We start from the raw sequence: 21,839 nt of genomic DNA on the forward strand, positions 1-21,839 counted from the left end.
GCATTGGATGGCACTACTCTCTGCCTTTCTTTTTCACATTATATTCAGTCTTCAAATTTAAAGAATTTCTAAACCGTCTTTACTCATATGAAAGAATTCAGTTATCTTTCTGATTAGGGAGATTTAAATTTATTTAAAGAGCATTCCTTTTGAAATATAGCTAATGTGACTGTTTAAATGTATTACTAAATCCTTAAATGGTAGCATTATCTTTTTCTTTCTGATGGCTGGTCAGACTAGTTAGAATTTTACTTCTAGATAGGTCAATCCATGGACTTCTTGGGCTTACTGTTCGATGAGGAGGGGCAGCCTTTCATTTCCTGCAGACACTGGCTTGATTAAGTTTCAGCTGGAAGTGAAGACAGTAGATCCTTTAAAAAAAAAATTCACCTTCTCAGAGTCCCACCTCTTCCTCCCTACCCCACTGAAAAAAAAAAAACAAAAAAGTCTTTTGGAATGTAGTTTAAAATTGTTTTCCAGAATGGCTAGACCAATTCACAGTTGCACCAACCATGCATTGATATACCTAAATTCCCACACCCCCTCCAGCATTTGTCATGAGTTGCTTTAATTGGATTATCTCTAATTATTTGTGATGTAGAACTTTTTCTTCTTGTGGCTATAGATAGCTTGGATATTCTGCAACAGAAACCATTCAAGTCTGGATGCTCAGACTCTGTATCTTAGCTCTTTATGGAAGCTTCTAGCTCTACAGAAATGATGAACATGTTGATCTGGAATGAAACATGGTAGAAAAGAATGAATACTGCAGAAAACTCAAAATGTATTTATAAACACATTTACTAGAATATATAGTTGTGAGGGGGCACAGGTGGCACACTGGATAGAGCACTGGGCTTGAATGTCATAGCATTTTTAGTGAATTAAGTTACAACTAGGAATATGTGTAACATAATATAAAATAATCAATATAAAGGTCATTTTGATGTTAGAATTTTTTATCTGGGTCATGACTTGTAATATTTAAGATACAGTCTTAAATATAGTTCTATATCAAATTTATTTCTGTATATTAATTTAAAATAAAAATAAAATGAAAATGCTCACTCATAACACGTGGTAGAAAATGGTAGGAGAATTTTATAAGCTCTCTTGCTAAGAGATAGAAAAAAAAATCATATTTTGGCCATTTAACCAATTGACAGAAATGAGTACCTTTTTATGGTATAAAATACTTATGTACTGGCTAATGATGAGCATTAATTTAAGTAATAAATGTACTTAAAAATTCAGTTCCATATGTTGCCGCATTTTTAACAATGCTTATATATAAACATCCAGAGTCAGGGAGAGATCTGTGTTCAAATGTGGCCTCAGACACTTAATAGCTGTGTGACCCTGGGCAAGTCACTTAACTCCATTTCCCTTGGTTTCCTCATCTGTACAATGAGCTGAGAAGGAAATGACAAATCACTCCAATATCTTTGCCAAGAAAACCCCAAATGAGGTCACACACAGTGGGGCACAGCTGAAAAAAAAACTAAACAACAAATTTGTAAACTTCCCTTGGTAAGGAAAGAATCTTTTCAGATGTCTTTCTTGTCTTCTACTATTGGCACACGTACTACGCTCTCACAGAAACTCTACTGAACAACTGAATGATCAGTGTTGCCAACTAACTAGTTCATTTGAAAATTTACCAGATGATGGAATAGTAACTAAGTGGAAGATAAGTATAAATTGGAAAACAACTTTAATACTGGAGTAAAAAGAACTATAAGGTTTGTTTCTACAGCTATTTAGGCTGGTCCTTGATGGTTTCAAGGTGGCTTATGATGCTCATGCTTAGCAATCATGGTTTTCAAACAGCCCAGCCTGACATTTGCACTGCATAAAAGCAGACATCTTGAACACATGATTACACAGCTGATAAGATACAATTACAGGGTAACGGAATGAGGGAGCTTATTCTGATGAAACGTAGAGAACACAAATGAGAATATGTGCATGCATCTGACCATTTTTTGGGAATTGGTTTGAGGCCAAATGTTGAACCCTTGTGGCAGTTTGGAAACAATTTGATGACAGGTTGAGAAACTACGAGAACACATGCTTAGTCAGAAATAGCAAGACTTTGATGAAACCATAATACAAACAAAGTCATTGTGCACATGATCATGAAGGTTTCAGATTGCTGCCGAACTAAACCTGCAATGCTTCAAATATGCACATGCTTGTTATAGAGGAAAAATATATTTGTGGTATAACTGGACAATTATCTACTGCTTAAGGCATTGTTAGAGACTTTTTTAGCAAAAAAAAAAATTAAAAAAAACCCAAAAACTCCTTTGACTGTCATCATGAACTACCAAAGGGAAACACTGATATAGAGGGGATTCTCATTCAGTTTTATGTTGGACTATATGCCCTGCTTATTTCTCATGTCTGAGAATATCAGAAAAATAACAACTTACATATGGGTAGCATGTTAAGATTTGCAAAGTGCGTTGCTCACAACAGTACTGTAAGGTAGATAGAATTAGTAGGATTCCAACTGACTTTAGTATTGCTCAAAGGAAAACATAATTGGAAAAATATAATTAAATTAAACTTACCTTGAATTATCTACTTCACTCTTCTCCTCTTTTAGTGCAGATAATAAATGATTTTGACATACTTCCTTCATGATAACTGTCTTGAATACTAAAATTTATAACCTGGAGAGGGAAAAGGAACATTGGCACACATTGTATAGTATGTAATTATTTGTTGATTGACTTACAGTGGGGGAAGAATATAAAAATGGTACAGGGAGAACGAATTTTCCAAAATGTTTATTTTTAACACTAGAATGACTAGATACGTGAATTGACACAAACATAATTTTACTTAAAATAAAAATTTTCATCTTACTATCTTCTGTTTTCTTTGTTTTATGGATAAAATAAATACACTGTGTCCATTAATATAGTTTGCTCCTTCAAAGTATTCTTATACTCTGGTTTTTCTAGTGTTTAAAAAATAACTTTAGTAATGAGTGCGGTTGTCCTTTGAGAAAAAGGAACTTGACTAGGAGTGTTTACAAATTGTTAATTTTTTAAAAATATACCTCAGAATGACTGAAAATTAATTTTTACTCTATATGTACTAAGGGAAGTACTACAAGAAGTTAGAAATTTTTTGTCCTGTATGAGCTTTCCAGAAAGAAATAATCATGTTTATTAAATTAATATGTTACAAAATAAGGGGGTTTATTTTCATATTATATCTGAAAACTGTTAAACTAAAGATTAGCTCCTTAGATAATTTCTTGAGTTTAGTTAACCAAGAAATTAGATTTATAAGAATAAAGCATTAAAATGCTTTGTGTTTTTTAAAAAAAATCCCTACACATAAAGTTTTCATCAATTCAGGTGGGAAAAGGAATCAGTCTCTCATTGAAGACACAAAAGTAGCAGTAACAGGAGATGTAGAAAGATTGCTACCCTTAAAACTTAATAATTCAATTAGATTTCTCATTAAAACTTGGCTAATACGTATAAACCATATTTAGGTGATTGCTCATCATTTTTAATTGAGATGGTAAAAGAAAGATACTTCTTTTTTTAAATGAATAATTAGAAGACTATATCTGAATGTTTTATGTTTTGTTATTTCCCATAAAGAATATTAAAAGGAATCTAGTTGGAGTTGTTACAGAATATCAGAATAAGAATGGTACATTGAAATATTTTGGATATGACAGTGCAGCTTTAGATAAAAACTGTTAGCTCAAGGTATAACAAAAAAATCTAGGATGAGATACCTGATATAAGGGTAAAGGCTCACTAAATCTACACTTCATTTTGGTGATTTCAGAATTTATCCAAATCAGGGTATGACATTTTTATTTTTTAAATAAGTATTTTAGAACATAATAATTCTTTCTTTTTTGAAACGTGCATATAGCTCTAGTTTTTTTTTTTAGTATGAGTTGGTATTGAATACTTTATAATATAAAAATTCATTTGTATAGAATTTTAAAGAGCATGATACATATATACACATAATAATTTTTTGTTTTCATTTTCTGATTGAATAAAGCATCTAGTCTAGAAATACAAAGGCTTTCAAACTAAGCATTTTATTAATGGCTGCAAATTTTGACTATGACTTAACCACTTAATGTTGTTCTGTAAACCAGTATTTTTTCCTGGATGTGTAAATATGACAAGTCATAAGTAGAAATGCCTTGTGCTTTATTTAGATATTATTATCATACACACTAATGCTATTAATATCTCATTTAATATATTTTGTAGGATAAGGACTGTATTGGAGCTCAACTTTTGATTTCATTGGTAGGGGGAGCTGGGAAGAGGTGGGAGTGGGGAGAGGTGAGTGATAGGAGACTAGAACGATAGGATGACAATAAGTTATGGAAGGTCTTGAGCAGGGGTTGGGAACCTGTGACCTTCAGGCCACATGTGGCCTTTCTAGATTCTTAAGTGCAGCCTTTTGACTGAATTCAAATTTTAAAAATATTTTAATGCTGTCAAAAGGCTGCCCTTAAGGATCTAGAAGGCTACATATGGCCTCAGGGCTGCAGATCCCCCATCCCTGGTCTTGAGTATCAAGGCAAATGCATGAATGAATTTAACTCAGTAGCCTGTAGGGAGCCACTCAATATTTTTTAATTAATGTGTGGAAAGACCAGATTTGTGCATAAGGAAGATTGGTCTTAAAGAATGATGTTTTACATTGGGAAACAAGAGACAGAAAGAGCTGTTAGGAAGGTGCTGCAGTAGCACAGGAAGCTGGCAATGAGGTACTTATAGTAGAGTAGTGGCATTGGAAATAGAGAGGAGAAGACAGATTTTTTTTTTACATGATGAATTATTTTACTTTAAAAGGAATAGCAAGTTGTACACAGATTTGCAGTTTCATGTGCAATTATCTTTTCATTATTCTACTATGTTATGGAAATGCTTATTTTATGTAATAAGTTAAAAATAAATAAAACTAAAAAAAAGAATAATAGGCTAGATGGCCAGTTATGTATTTATAGTTTTTTTAAATATAAATTTATTTTCAGTTTTCAATATTTACTTCAAGATTTTGAGTTCCAAATTTTCACCTCATCTCACCCTCCCCCCACCCCAAGATGGCATGTACTCTGAATATCCCTTCCTCTAGTCTGTCCTCTCTTCTATCTCCTCCCCCATTCTCTTACCCCTTCCCCCTCTATTTTCCTGCAGGGCAGGACAGACTTCTGTACCCCATTTCCTGTATTTCTCATTTCCCGTATTTCCCATTTCCCAGTAGCATGTGAAAACATCTTTTTTAAACATATGTTTTTGAAACTTTAGGTTTCAAATCCTCTCCCTTCCTCCCTCCCCACCCACCCCCATTGAAAAAGCAAGCAACTCAGTATAGTTTATACATGTGCAGTTATGCAAAACACCTACGTGGTAGACATGTCATGAAAAACTAACTCTATTTCCCTTAATCCTATCCTGCTTTCCCATTTATTCTATTCTTTCTTTTGACCCTGTCCCTCCTCAGAAGTATTTGCTTCTGATTACCCCTTTCCCAATCTGCCCTCCTCTCTATCATCCCCCTGCTCTCTTGTCCCCTTCTCCCCTATTTTCCTGTAGGGTAAGACAGATTTCCTACCCAATTGAATGTGTATGTTATTCCCTCCTTAAGCCAAATCCTATGAGAATAAGATTCACTCATTCCCTCTCACCTTCCCCCTTTCCCCTCCACTGTAAGAGCATTTTCTTTTCTGGTTGGTTTTTTTTTTTGTGAGATAATTTACCCCATTCTACCTCTCCCTTTCTTCTTCAAATATAATCCTCTATCATCCCTTAATTTTACTCTCCAGATAATCTTCAACTCACCCTGTGCCCTCTATCTCTATCTATCTACATACTATACATACATACATATTTTTTTCCTTCAACTACCCTAATACTGACAAAGGTCTCATGAGTTATAAATATCATCTTTCCATGCAGGAATGTAAACAGTTCAACCTTAATAAGTCTCTTATGATTTCTCTTTCCTGTTTACCTCTTCATGTTCCACTTGAGTCTTGTATTTGAAAGTCAAATTTTCTATTCAGCTCTGGTCTTTTCATCAAAATGCTTGAAAGTCCTCTATTTCACTGAATGACCATTTTTTCCCTGAAGGATTATCAGTTTTGCTGGGTAGGTGATTCTTGGTTGTAATCCTATCTCCTTTGCCCTCCGGAATATTATATTCCATGCCCTGCGGTCCTTTAATGTAGAAGCTGCTAAATCTTGTGTTATCCTGATTGTGTTTCCACAGTACTTGAATTGTTTCTTCTGGCAGCTTGTAATATTTTCTCCTTGACCTGGAACTCTGGAATTTGGCTACAATATTCCTAGGAGTTTTCCTTTGGGGATCTCTTTCAGGAGGAGATCTGTGGATTCTTTCAATTTCTATTTTGCCCTCTGGTTCTACTATATCAGGGCAGTTTTCCTTGATAATTTCTTGAAAGATGATGTCTAGGCTCTTTTTTTGATCATGGCTTTCAGATAGTCCAATAATTTTTAAATTCTCTCTCCTGGATCTATTTTCCAGGTCAGTTGTTTTTCCAATGAGATATTTCACATTGTTTCTAATTTTTCATTCTTTTGGATTTGTTTTACAGTGTCTTGATTTCTCATAAAGTCACTAGCTTCCAATTGCTCTATTCTAATTTTTAAGGAAGTATTTTCTTCAGTAATCTTTGGACTTCCTTTTCCATTTGGCCAATTTTTCTTTTAGGGCATTTTTCCTCATTGGCTTTTTGGACCTCTTTTGCCATTTGGGTTAGGCTATTTTTTAAGGTGTTATTTTCTTCAGTATTTTTTTGGGTCTCCTTTAGCAAGCTGTTGACTTGTTTTTTTCGTGATTTTCTTAACACTCTCATTCTTTCCCAGTTTTTCCTCTACTTCTCTTACTTGCTTCTCAAATCCCTTTTGAGGTCTTCCAAGGCCTGGAACTGATTCATATTTTTCTTGGAGGCTTTGGATGTAGGAGCTTTGACTTTGTTGTCTTCTTCTGGTTGTATATTTTGATCTTCTTTGTCACCAAAGTAAGATAATATAGTCTGACTCTTTTTGTACTGCTTGCTCATGATCCTGGCCAATTACTTGAGTTTTAAACTCTTTGTTAAGGTAAGAGTCTGCTTCCAATGTGGAGAACGTACTGTCCGAAGCTTCAGGGGTTTATACAGCTGTTTTCAGAGATACTTATAGGGACACGTAAATTTTCAGTTCTTGCAAGGTGGTATGATAAGGGGCGAGGTGTTTACTCCTTTCCTGGCCTGTGCTGTGGTCTGTTAGTGACCACAAGCACTCCTTTCTGTGCTGGAAGTGTGAGGAAGGTTTCCTGTCCACAGCCACTATAAGCTCCACTGTGCCATCGCTCCTCCTCACCCCAGGACCCACGTCCAGAACTGTGACCCAGATCCAAGCATGGGCAAAGCAAGAGATTCCTGCCTCAGCACCAGCAGAGAGATCCCTGCAATCCCCCTCTGATCAGCCACTCGATTCTCCCTTAGTCTGTGGGCCAGAAGCTTAGGAAGCAGCTGCCCACCCTCAGGTCCTTGTTCTCAGGGAATGGAGCTGAGACCCCGCTTTCCTCTCTCAGCACCGCAGAAACAGACTATTCCCACTGACCTTCTAAGTTGTCTTTGGCATTTGTGGGTTGAGGAGTTTGGAAACCACCACAGCTGTCCACGATTCAGTCCTCTGAGGTCTTCTCCAGGTTTGCTGCAGCCCACGCCACGCTGTGCTCTGCTCCCAGCCCAGTGCGATATACCTTTCTGATCAATCATCCAGGTTGTCTTGGGCTGGAAATTTGTTTCACTCTGTCTTTTTATGGGTTCTGCTGCCTTAGAATTTGTTTAGAGCCATTTTTATAGGTATTTGGAGGGGTTTGGGGGAGAGCTTAAGCAACTTGCTGCTTTCACTCTGCCATCTTGGCTCTACCTCGAGAAGACAGATGTTTTAGACAAAATTATATTGGAGGTAGGATTAACAGTATTTAGTGATTAGACATAAGATGTGCTAGGCCCTGTGCTAAGCACTGGAAGTATAAAGAAAGGCAAAAGACAGTCCTGGCTTTCAAAAAACTCAGTCACACGAGGGAGACAACATAGAGACAACTATGTACCAAAATATAAATATACACACACACACAAAATAAATTAGAAATAATCAGCAGAGAGAAAACTAAAATCAGGGAGGGATCAAGAAAAGGTACTTATAGATGGTAGAACTTTAGCTGGAACTTCAAGGAAGGCTGGAGGTGAAGATGAGGAAGGAAAAGAGTTTCAGGTACGGGGTACAGCCACAGCAAAGAGGCTAGTGTCCCAGGAGACATTTGAATCTTTAGATAGAAGAAAGCCAGAAGGGGAGGAGATGCCAAATTAACAAGGGTTTTTATATGCCATATTGAGGATTTTATGTTTGATCCTGAAGCAGATTTAGAAGGAAGACAATAAATCCAATTTTTAATGTATTGAATTTGAGGTACCAGTGGCACTGTAAGGTGGAAATGCCCCACAAATATTGTAGAACAACAGCAGCAATAATAACTAGCATTTATGTAGTGCTTAAGGTTTTCAAAAACTTTATAAAATATTGTTTCATTTTATTCTCACAACAACCTTTGACGGTAGGCACTATTGTTATCTTCATTTTATAAATGAAGAATCTTAGGCAGACAGAAGTTAAGTAGCTTGCCCAGAGTCATACAGCTAGATGGTCTATTTTATTCACCCCCGAAGTTACACACACACACACACACACTCTCATACTCACTTAACCTGACATCAGCTCATTTTCTCGTTCTTTAATTTGTTTTCCTCATTCTTCAAGTATTTTATTGAGCACCTATAATGTACCTGGAACCCTGCCAAACATTAGGAAAAACATTGTGTAATGTAGAATCTTTTACATCATTACAAACAATGTTCCAAGTTTCTGCCAAGTGAGCTATTCAGACCTCAGGGCAAGCTGCATAGAAAAAAAATCCAGTTGAGAGTAGATGGAGGTATAGTGTCTAGAGTATTTGAGTATATATTTGGTTTTATCATTAACTTTCAGTGTAAAAATTTTTTTAGAGAGGCTATGATGGGGAAAAGAGTTCTTAAGAATCCTGAAAGGTACATTATTCAAATATTGCCATCACCATTTTCTAGGTAAGCAAATGGGTTCTGAGATATTCTGACCTGTGTAAGATTCCATAGCTTGGTGGAGCTGGGAATTGAAAGCTGGTCCTCTAGTTCCAAGTTCAGTTTGCTTTCTGCTTCTTGTACCATACTGCCTTTTCAATAATATAAATGCCATGTCATTTTCTTGGGGGGAAGGAGGAAATACCATTTATATTTTTTGTTGTAATCTTAGAATTTTTCTTTTTTTATTGTTAATCTAGATGAATTGGGGGGGGCAGTTGGGGTGAAGTGACTTGCCCAGGGTCACACAACTAGTAAGTGTCAAGTGTTTGGTCTGAGGCCGGATTTGAACTTGGGTCCTCCTGACTTCAGCGCCGGTGCTCTGTCCACTGCACTGCCCCTAGATGAATTTTTCACTGTTGCGTGGAAACCCTTGATTCATTTGCTCCGTAGCCCAAGTTGTTGTTGCCCAGAAGAAATCTAGTTCCCTTCCTTCTCCAGGCCAGAGCTTAGGAGGTTAGTTTCTGCCTCCACCCTCTCTGTCTACCATTGGAAGTGTATAGCCACTAAATTCTGAAGAGGACTATAACAGACCAGAAGGTTCAGAGCTAGTGTACATGATAAAATGATCTGAAGGAACTTCCAAGGGTGATGTAGCAGAAATGATAAAACATCAGTAGTTGGGAAGAGGATTGTTCCTGCAATCCAAAGACATATTAGATACATTAAAATTTAGCTGTTCATATTCCTACTTGCATGTTTTTTTCCTTATTGGAAGAGCCATAGGGTAGTGGCTAAAATGCAATGAAGAGGACCTGGATCCAAATCCTGCCTGGATTTGGCATGATAGGCATAAGTCACTTAATCCTGACATGCATAAATCACTTAACTCTCTCCATTTCCTTGTCTGTAACATGGGGGTGATATTTGCACTGTCTACCTCACAAGATTGTATTGAGGAAAATATTTTGCAGGCCATGAAGTGCTATATAAATGTGCATAGTTATTACTTTCCCATGTTTAAAGGGGATATTATCTGCTTTTAGCAGAAGAAATAGATGGAGCCCTTATTTTAAAAAAAAAAGGCTCCACAACAAAAATTCTTTTAAATAATTTTAAGACATGCATGTGCATCTTTAAAGGTAATATTGTAAAATGTTAAAGTTAATCTTTCAAGTTGATTACCAGAAAAACACTATTAAAGTTGTTTTACCTGAAATTATGTTGAATAATTTTCCATTATTTAATTATTTGGGGTATTCATTGTTTGAGATAAGTCCATACTAACTCTCTGCAAGTTTTTATTTTCTATTTAGTTTGGAATTATGTTAGCCCTAGACAGAGAAAACATGGATTATTATCCAAAAGTTAATGTTATGAAAATGTACTGAACTTGGTGTCAATTCAGATCCTGGCTTTACTATTTGCTGCCTGTGTAGCCACAGGCATTAGCCTCAGCCTCAGTTTTCTAATCTGTAAAATGGTAATGACAGTACTTTTACTGCTTTTTCATAGACATATAAGGACCAAATGAGATAATATGAAAAATTCTTTAAAACTGTACAGATATGAAGTATTAATAATAACCTCTTACTAAAACAGTGTTCTAAATTTCCATGTTTTCTTTTAGACTAAAACATTTAAAATAGAATCTCTGAGAAAATGTTAATCATCTTAAGAGTTTAATTTAAGAAGACTTGTTAAATTGTTTAACTTGTACCCTCCAGTATCATTCTATAAAGACTTGTGTGACAAACTGAGAAATATTTCTGAACACAGTGGGTAGCCAGTAGGTTTTCTGCAGGGGGTTTCTATTGAGAGCTGACAGAGGGCAGCTTGGCAAATGTTCAGAAACCTACGTTAACTCGGTTGAGCCCGGCATGGAACCTTGTGTTCAGCAGAATTCTTCTGACCTGCCTCTCTGCATGTCGAGGTAATCAGCAAACACCTAATGAGCCCACTCCAAAGAAACAGACCCTCTCCCAACCTACTTCATTTTCCTATGCTCTCTAGGGGTGGAGAGACAAGACTTCATGAGGACTGATGATGCTGCAAAGACCACAATAATGATAATTAACTTGCTGAATTTAGAAGATTATGCTGTTAATTAGTTGCAAAATAAAGATAAGTAATAGAGCAGCAGATGGTAGGATAACACCCAGGAGAAGGAGGGTTATTACTCTGATGAGCTTTTGTGGCATATATGAAATATGGATCTGACTTTTTCATAAATTGTTTCTGGAGAATATTATCTTGTTTCTGTGAGCTATGATGGAGTAGACTGTTCCTACCAAGTTTTGACAGATGTGATAAGGATTTGTTTTCAAGGGTACAAATAAGCAGAATAGAACTTGAATAACACACTAGCCAAATTACCTGTTTGAATAAATGTGGCAGAATTGCCACCCAGCTTGAGCAAACCTGACTGATTGAGTCTGTCTGTCTTTCTTTCTTTCTTTTTCTTCCTTCCTTCCTTTCTTCCTTCCTTCCTTCCTTTCTTTCTTTCTTTCTCTTTCTTTCTCTTTTTCTCTCTCTCTTCTCTTTCTCTCTCTCTTTCCTTTCTCTCTTTCTTTCTCTTCTTTCTTTCTTTCTTTCTTTCTTTCTTTCTTTCTTTCTTTCTTTCTTTCTTTCTTTCTTTCTTTCTTTCTTTCCTTCTTTCTTTCTTTCTTTCTTTCTGTATTTATCCTTGAAAACAATTCTTCAGACTTCATATTGCTCGACAGTATAGTGTGAGATAGAGTGACAATTCTCAATTTTCTTGACACTGGATGCTTTATTATAAAATTATGCTTAATGTTATTATACAAGTTGCAAAAAATAATGCTTTGTTATCCTACTAAATTGTATTTTAATAACCTTCAGTTCCCATCTACTTACTGTCACTTAACAATGATCCTTTACTAGAGGATCACTCCCTTCATATTTACCCTATTATTATTTTTATTATTAATCATAGACTTTTAAACGCTAGAATTATCCTAAAATTCTGTGTTGGCAAGAAATCTTTATTTTAACACTCTCTCTAAGTTATAGAGGAAAGAGGACTGACTGTACTAGAAGCCAGGAGGCCTACGTCCTTGCTTCATGACTGGTTGTGTGACCTTGGGCAAGTGCCTTCAGGCCTCTTGGCTTCAGTTTCTTCATCTGTAAAATGAATGGGTTGGATTAGATGATCTCCAAACTTCTTTCCAGTTTTAACTTTGTGATTCTGTAAAATGTACCTTTTTGTGTGTCGTTTCTTTTGAAAATATTTTTGCCCAGTCATTTGGATCTACTCTGAAATTTCTCTTATAAAAATGAGTGGATTGTCTTATCACTCTATTAAATATAACATTAAAATGTTGTGGTAAACTTTTCAGTTGCTTTGCAGTATGCAGTATTTAAGTTGATGGTGTATCCTTTAAGTTTGTATGCTTATATTTTTAAAGGAACTGTGTTATTAGTATTATCTCCGTAGTCAAATTTTTAGAATAATTGTGCTGTTGGTGGGGAAGGAGATGATTTTCGTTTAAACTGTTGTATAACCTTATGATTATAAGCTTAAAAATAAATTGACAGACTCAAAGTACTGTTAATTAACCCTTGCAATTCTCTTCTCACATTTTATACCCAGCGGCACATTTTTCAAGGCAGATCCATTGTAATCAATGTAACAGCATGGAGCAAACATTAGAGCTTCCTCACTGGATACATACTGTATACCTAGGGCAGTCAAGAGAGGATAATGAATGAATACTGATGCTGCTTTTAAGTGCTCTATCAGGTAGTAACTTGCCCTACTAAAGATTATTCAAGAGAGTGATGTTTATATACTTCAGACTCCCCTATGTGCTATAACTGTATTTCATTAATGTTAAGAGTTAAGCTGTTTTAACTATGAAACTTTTATATGCTCCTTGGTTCTATGGTATGTTCTTCCTAGGAAGCGCAAAACATTTGATCCAAACTAATCTATTATGCTTCACCTCACTATCAATGTATAATTTTAGATATAGATAAGGCATCAACTTGGCAGTTATTAAGTATATAGTGTTGTTGTTTTAAAAATTTGGAAATCTTGTCTTTTCCCTTTACATTCCCAAAGCTTACCACTCATCACATTTTGATTTTTTTTTTATTGTTGTTGTTCCTGCCTAAGTACACTTTCCTCCATCCTTGGCAACTCCATCCATCTAGGTATTACCTTAAGCTACTCAATTCTTCACCACCTTGAAATAGTTCTCAGCTCACCAGTGTCCCAATTTTTTTTTAATTTTTAAATTATTTATTTTTCGTTTTCAACATTCACTTCCATAAGCTTTTGTGTTTTAAGTTTTCTCTGTCCCCCTCCTCGCCTACCCCTTCCCCAAGACAGCGTGCAATCTGATATAGGCTCTTTATATACATTCTTATTAAACATATTTTCACATTAGTCATGTTGTAAAGAAGAATTAGAATGAATGGGAGGAACCATGAGAAAGAAGAAACAAAACAAAACAAAAAGAGAGAGCAAATAGTATGCTTTGATCTGCATTCAGACTCCATAGTTCTTTCTCTGGATGTGGATAGTATTTCAGTGTCCCATTTTCTTATATGTCAGAACTACTGCTGCTTAGAACTGTGGAATGTTAGAACTAGTAAAGAATTTAGGAAACCCTTTCCTGCCCTCCCCTGCTCTGATATTGCTTATCTCTGTTCACGTTCTTGCTTTTCTGGTTATTCAGCTTCACTATAGTACATTCTACCTTTGAGTCCCTTGCCCCCTTTTCCTTTGGCCAGTTATGCCCTGTCAGACACTAGCACTAGACTAACCCATATACCTTCACTATTCCTACTAACATTCTATTGAACATTGGTTAGGTCCACTACAGATTTGTTAACTGATCACAACTGGACCCTGCTGCAGTACAGTCTTTTATTCTTTCCTAATTGACTGTTATTTATACTCCTTGCAGTAGCTGTTTCAAACATCCTTCTCTCCCAGGTCCCCTACATCAACTCCCTCCTTCCTTACTTTGCAACAGAGGACTTTACCTCCTCTATTCCACTGAGAAAATACATACCATCTAAGTGTCCTCTTGTCCTTTATTTCACATCTTAAAATGTCTATCCATCCAACCTTCCACTCCCTCCGTCCATATTTCCATCCTTTGCTTCTGTCTCTTGAGGAAGATCTGATCCTTAAACTTGATCATTCTCTCTCTCTCTCTCTCTCTCTCTCTCTCTCTCTCTCTCTCTCTCTCTCTCTCTCTCTCTCTCTCTCCCCCCCCTTCCCTCTCTCCCTCTCCTATCCTCTTTCCGTCTCTCTGTCTCTCCTTCTCCACCTCCTTTCCTTCCCACTGATTCCTTCTGATACATGCAAACATGTCCAAGTCTCCCACAACCTTTCATTTCAGAACCAAACCAAACCTTTCTTTAAACCTTTCCTTACTGTCCCCATAACTATTGTCTTGTATTTCTCCTCCTTTAATAATTAAATTCCTAGAAAGACTTGGTTGTATTTATTGCTTCCATTTCCCACCCTCTTCTCAATTTACAATTTACCTTCCAAGCCCACCATTGAACTTAAATTTTGGTTATTGGTACTCCTTTAAAGGCCAGATTTGAAGGCCTCTTCTCATTGCTTATCCTCCTTGACATCTACCACTTTTGACACTGTAGACCATCCCTTCTATTGGATTTTCTTTTCCCTTGTCTTCTATCACATTGCTGTCATCTTGGTTTTTGTCTTATTGTCTCATTGGTCCTTTGCAGTCTCCTTTGCTGAATAACAACAACAATAAACAATAATAATAAGCTAGTATTAGAATAGCTCCTAAGGCTCTATGCTAGACTCTTTACTAATATTATCTTATTTGAGCTTCACAGCAACCCTGAGTTAGGTGCTCTTATTATCCCCATTTTATAGTTGAGGAAACTGTGGCAAACAAAAGCGATTGTGACTTAACCAAGTCACTCAGCTAGTAAATGTCTGAGACAGGATTTGAACTCAGGTCTTCCTGACTCCAGGCCCAGTGCACCACCTAGCTGCTAATGTATCATAATTATTTCTTGCCCACCAAGCTTAGATGGTTACCAAAGCTCTACCTTAGGCCCTCTTCCATTTTCTCTCTGTTCTCTTTCTCTTGTTGGTCTAATTACCTCCATGGATTCAATTGTCTTCTCTATCCAGATGGCTTCCAAAACTATATATCCAATCCCAGTCTATCTTCTAAACTTGACTGCCTGCTGGCCATCTTTCCTACATATCTCATGGGCATCTCAGACTCAGCTTGCTTAAACAGAACTCATTTGTCTAATTCCTTTAAGCCCCATCTTCTTCCAAAATTCCTCATTTCTGTTAAGAGCTCAGTTTGTCAAGATTTACAACCTAAGAATCATCCTTGACCTTTCACTCTCCCTTCCCATATCCAGTCATTTACCAAGGCTTATAGATTCTACCTCCTCAATATCCCCCACTTGTCCCCTTCCCTCCACTTATGCAGCTTTCCTTGTTCAGACCCTTGTTACCTCACCCTGGACTGTTGCAATAGCTTCCTAATTGATCTGCTTGCTTCTGGTTTCTCCCCTTGCATTTCATTCTCCACACAACTGCAAATTAATATTCCTAAGACAGCCCCCTGCTCAGAAGTTAGTACCCTCTTGCCTTCGTCATAAAATGCACATTCCTCAGCCTGACTTTTAAAGCCTTCTACAGACTAGATTGTGCCTATTCTACTCATTTCGTACCCCTGCTCCCTCCCGCTTATGTACCCTCCATTCCAGCCAGACTGACTTGGCAGCAGTAGATTCTTTGAACTTAACATTTTAACTTCCATCTCTGTGTCTCTGTACAGATTATCCTCCATACCAGAGTGCGCTTCCTCTCTTACATCCTTAGGATTTGTAGGTTCTTTCAGGCTCACTTAGGTGCTGCCTTCTATGGGAGGCCCCACCTCCCACCCCACCTTATGTTCCTACATATTCCCTGAGTAGAATATGAATTCCTTCAGCAAAGAAATGATTTTGTTTTTATCTTGTATCTCATTCACATAGTAAGCATTTTCATAAACGTTGTGAATTAATAAAATTGGGCCATCCCAACTATTATTTGTGTAGTGTTAGGAGTTAAATCTTTGAAATCATTCCTTTAGCAAGCATAATTCATTTAAAATTATAAGCAGTAATAGGAAATGATTTTGTAATAATCAGTTTTATTCAAGTGAGGGAAGCAACTTTGCTCAGGGGAGTGAGCCCTGTACGTAAAGTCAAGAAGACATGAGTTTGAACCTTGTTTAGATATATAGCAGCTACATGACCTTGGCACATAACCTCTTTCAGCCTCAGTTCTTACATCTGTAAAATGAGAAGAAGAATAATACCTACTTCATTAGGCCTTTCACAAATGAGATCATATAACTTTCATTGTTAGCATTCCATCTGTTGCCTGAAATGTACACCCTCCTCCAGACCACTTTTTAAAACCCCTATCTTCTTTCAAGGATCTCAATTCAGGTGCTACATCTTATAGATGACTTTCTAGATTCCCTTAGTTATTAGTGTTTTCTACCACTTAAAATTATCATATATTTACTTAGCTGTGTAAATGTTATACCTACTTCCCATTAGAGTATAATCTCCTTGAAGGTAGAGACTTGTTAATTTTGTCTTTGTGTCAGCCCCTAACACAGTGTCTTACATATAGTAAGCACTGGTAAGTCCTTGATGAATAGTGCATCCTGATGTTTTATACCAGCTGTGTTTTTGAATGAGGAAGTTGTTTTTCTTTTCTTCTCATAACTAGTCTCCTGCAAATATGCCTTAAAACCTGTACTTAAAATTTTTCTCATAGCTTGATCAATTTAACATACGTACCATAGTATAACCCTAGTACGGAAATAGATGTTCCTTCAATAGAGGTTCTGACTTTTTCCCTTTTCCTCTGGTTCTGAGTCTCATCTTTTTCTGATTTATGGTCAAAGTTTAGGGGATATGGGGCTATTACATTGGAGAAAAAATATTTAAAAAAGAAGAAATCATAACTTTTAAAATATTTTAAGCTGCATAGTTTGCTTATATCCAGATGATACAGAATAATGTTTATCCTCATCAACTGAGTTGAATTGGGTTGACAGATTTAGAGTTGGAAGGGATCTTGAGCTTAGTCTAGGCCAACTCCCTCATTTCACGGATGAGAAAACAGAGGCTGAGAGAAGCTTAGTTATTTACTCGTGCAGGTGGCAGTAGCACACAGCAGTCAGATCTCAAAGGCAGTGCTCGGGGCTTCCAAGTGTGGTTTTCAAGGAAATAGAATAAATACCACTGAGTTAGTTGCTACTAACCAATGTGTTACAACTTTTAAAAGTCCTATCTTGGGAATAACATTAAATGGTTTAAGGCTTCAGTTTTCAGGTATAATATTTTAAGGATATGTGAGGTCATCATTTGTTTGGGTACTTATTATCCTTTCTGCTCTAGCAGATTTTATAAGTTGGTGTGACCAAAAACATTCATAACATTATATCCAACCACATGATACATGAATATCCATCACCCAACCTGTAATCAAAGCTGTTCTAGATTGTTATAGAATCTTCTAGTACTTGTACTTTGCTGGCATTGTTTTTTGAGAGCCTAAGATTAGTCAACAAACCTTTATTAAATACCTGCTGTGTGCCCTCGTACACTGTGCGACGTGTTGGGTATACAAAGAAAAGCAAAAGCAGTCTCTGCTTCCATTGAGCTCACAGTCTAATGAAGGAGACAATGCAAATAAAAATTTACAGAATAAATTGGAAATGAACACAGGGAAGGCACTAGAATGAAGGAGGATCAGGAAAGGCTTCTTGCAGAAAGTAGAACTTTAGCAGAGATTTGAAAGGAGCCAGGGAAGTCAGATGAGAGACAGAGAGTAACCTTCTTGTCATGCTGAATCATTACAGTTATTTATTGATGGATCCACCATAATGTTGTCCAGTTACTCTGATGATGTATCTGGGCCCTTATAGGGCTGAGAATTAGTGAGTCTCTGACTTGATTGTTGCATGATTCTTATTGCACAATTACAGCGGGCAATCTCAAAAGCTTCACTAGAGTTCATACTTCTTATACTGCACGAGGTGAGGGAGTTGTTCAATCTTTGGGAAATATTGAATTAATTGAGCTACCAATTTCAGTTATTTGGTAAATACTAAGTTCCAGTTATTGAAAGTACCATGCAGAGGATACAAAGAAATATGAGGCAAAGACCCTGCCCTCAGGAAACTTATAATCTGTTTGGGATGGGGACAAGACATACACATGTGAGATTAGTAACCAACACATAAAGTGGTAAATGAATTGCCAGATGAATATTCAAGTGTCCACCTTATCTTGTCTTTATTGAAATAAATGCAAATGTTATCTATATTTGCTTCATTCTAATGTCAGATCCGGAGGCATTTCTGAATGTGATGACATCTTTGTTCACAAGTAGAAACAAAATGTCATAATAAGCTTGAGATATTCATCTTTCAGTGAATCCAGAGTTAGTTTGAATATATAGAAAGACCTCATTATTCATTCCTAAGGGTCATTAACAACAATTAAATGCTGAACAACAGAGTCAAAAGAGTCATCCCCTAGCAGCAGGTGGGAAGATAAGGGTTTTTCCTTGTAGATGCTAGAGGACGAATGTTCTTGTCCTAGGACAGAGAATTAGTGAGACAGCAAGGAAGGATTTGCCATTTACTATATACAGTGAGAATTCCAGGTCCCATGTGTATATACGTACTCATATTTAAAACATTGTAGTTCAACTGTAGAAAGTATTCTGTTCAAATGAAAGTTTAGATTATATTTTAATGGTAATTTTTTTATCTCTAGAAAGTTGGACACTCTTAATTTGATTTCTGTTTATGTTAGTAAAGGCTCTGGTATCATTGAGTTTTTGGTTTTTACAGAACTGCCTTTAAATAGCCAAGTCAAAATAAATTTTAAACATGGCTTCATTATAAAAGTTTATTTAACAGTTTGAAGACTTAAGGTTTTGTGGGGTTTTTTTAAGATTTTTGGGTCTATACATGATATTTAAGGCTTATTTTAAATATTAGCTTAATTCTAAATTAGTTTTGATAAGATTGGAATGCTTTCAGACTTAACTCTTTTCTTTATGGCCTTGCCATCTAATGTAGCAAATCAAAACCCAATTTTAAATTGCATAACTCTAGGGGCAGCTAGGTGGCACAATAGATACAGCTCTGGCCTTGGAGTGAGGAGGACCTGAGTTCAAATGCAACCTCAGACACTTGACACTTACTAGCTGTGTGACCCTGGGCAAGTCACTTGACCCCTTTTGCTGTGCCCCCCCCAAAAAGCATAATTCTTACTATTGTCCAAGAAATTTCATTGGTGTTTCATTAACCAAAGAAGTGATTATATATTGGACTTATCTGTGGTGTATCTGTGTGTTGTGGGTTTTTGTTTTTCCTTTTCAGAAATTGGGCATAATTATTATAGTATGTGTTTTAATTTTCAGAGATTAAAAGCTGCTTTGACTCAGCAACATCCTCAGGTAACAAATGGAGATGCAGTCAAGGGACATGCAAGTGGATTGGGTAGGACTCAGTCAGAGGAATCTCGAGCACAGTCATTACAACAACCTGCTACATCCACTACAGAAACTCCGGTATACTTAACCAGACAATCACTATTACTGTTTATCATGTATTATGTTATGATGCTGCTGTCCCCTTTTTTCTTTTCTTATAAACAAATTTTTAAGGGCTAACTTGTTATAGTACATGTCCCTACCAAATGTGTCTTTAAAGATACTTCTGAAGTTTTCATGTTCTGTGGCTTTAAAGTATAGTGAAAGTTCTAGGGAAAGACAGAACAAAAATATTTATGGTAAATTGTCAGCAAACACCCGTCACACACACATGTGCTTCCATACACACTCATTTTTTTTAAAGTATTAGTAAAATTCCTTTGTTTCTTGAATACCCATAGTACACTGGCCTGTTTTCTCCGTGTGTGTCTTTTTTTTCTATATCTGTAAGTCTGTCTTTGTCACTAAAAAAAGATTTTTTAAATTAATTGAAAATGTCAGCTTAATATGAAGCAGCATATGTATATATCATATGTGTATATACTTAGAGATAGACAAAGCAATAATAATTTTGTTAACAAGTGAATCTGGACTTTGGTGAAACATATAAACTAAAAGGATCAACATTCACCTAAGTCAGTTAAGAGAGATATACCAGGTATTATTACCAGGGAGTTCAAGAGGAAGTGATAAATCTTTGGCCCTGAGTAGTAGAGAGCCATTTGCAATTATGGCCTGAAATTTTAGGGCTAGAATCTCTTTTAGGTAGTTATTTATTTCTAAATTTTAATTTAACTACATGAATTTTAGTTTGGGCTATCTTCTGCTAAGATAGCAGGATTTTAATTTGTATACTTGGCTATCAGTTGATTCTTTCAGCCCTTCCTGGGACCTGTTTTTCAGGAAACAAGTGTTCTGTTTCCTACCACTTGAGCTTATTCTCCTAATAGTCACAGTATTCTGTAGTATTGTTTGTGTGAAAGGACTGATGTTGTATCTTACATTGTAGCTCTGCAGTTGGGTCATGACATTGGTGAGGAGCTTCTCTCTAGACCAGAGGTTCTTAACCTGAGGTTCATGAATTTGTTTTGTGTTGTTTTACAAAATATTTTGAGAAGTATAGTATAATCAATTTTCTTTGTAATCCAGTGTATCTTATTTTATGCATTTAAAAATACTTTGGAAAGGGGGTAGGTTTTACCAGACTACCAAAGAACCCATGTCCCCCAAAAAAAGGTTAATAACCCCTGTTCTAGAAAGAAGATCAGTGAGGATTGGATGATCTGATCTCTACGAAAAGAGTAATTCTACGTCCTTAATAAATCTCACCACCAAAATATGTAAATATTTATACTTACAACATCAATATGCATTTATCATATATAGCTACTAAGCATCAAACACTGTTCTAGGTGCTAGACCTACAAATAAAAAGAATGAAACAGTTCTCACTCTCAGGTAGCTTGTGTTCAGTTGGGGGAGAGTGAAAGGGGGAGGTGATTATATATACAGGGTGTCCCAAAAGTCTTAGTGCAGTTGTAAGCCATTAATTAATCTTTAAAATTGCACTAAGATTTTTGGACACTCCATATGAACACATACAGAATAAATGGAAAGATAAGAACTAAATGAATACAAGATAGTTTGCAATTTAGAGTGCTACCGCTTAGGGAGATTAATATCATGTTGGTGCTTGAGCTGAGTCATGAAGAAAATAAGGGATTCCTTGACACTTAAGTAAGTTAAAAGTTCATTCCAGGCACAGGGGATAGTCAGTGCAAAGTCATGAAGATCAGTTGAAATATGCGTGTTTAACTTGGTTGAAGAGTATGTCTTGAAAGATAGGTAGAGGCCAGGTTGTGAAGGACTTTAAAGCTAAACAGAGGAGTTTACATTTTTGTCTTAGAGGCAATAAGAAGCTGTTGGAGTTTGAGCATGGGAATGACATAATCATATTACATATGACCGAATATCACATACTGAATTTGAATAAGATTTATATATCCTTCAGTTAGTGGTTTCTAATCATAAACTGATAAAACTTTTATAGTAATACGTCAAAGAACAAATACTATAACAAAACCTGTTTAAAGCATGTGTAAAGAAATTGGGATTATGTGAAGAAAATTACTTTTTACTATATTATACATACTTTAATTAAAG

The 21,839-nt window shown here is 36.2% G+C and overlaps 1 protein-coding gene across 1 annotated transcript in view; it reads left to right on the top strand.

The window, feature by feature from the left end:
• ATF2 (activating transcription factor 2) overlaps nucleotides 1-21,839 on the top strand; it is a 115,071-nt gene that overhangs the window by 73,902 nt on the left and 19,330 nt on the right. The window contains exon 10 of the mRNA XM_020991012.2: nucleotides 19,605-19,754. Within this exon, the coding sequence (XP_020846671.1) occupies nucleotides 19,605-19,754 (150 nt within the window). The remainder of the gene's footprint in view (nucleotides 1-19,604; nucleotides 19,755-21,839) is intronic.

Source organism: Phascolarctos cinereus, unplaced genomic scaffold (assembly GCF_003287225.1).
Source record: "Phascolarctos cinereus isolate Bilbo 61053 unplaced genomic scaffold, phaCin_HiC Scaffold_726;HRSCAF=1367, whole genome shotgun sequence".
NCBI lineage: Eukaryota > Metazoa > Chordata > Mammalia > Diprotodontia > Phascolarctidae > Phascolarctos > Phascolarctos cinereus.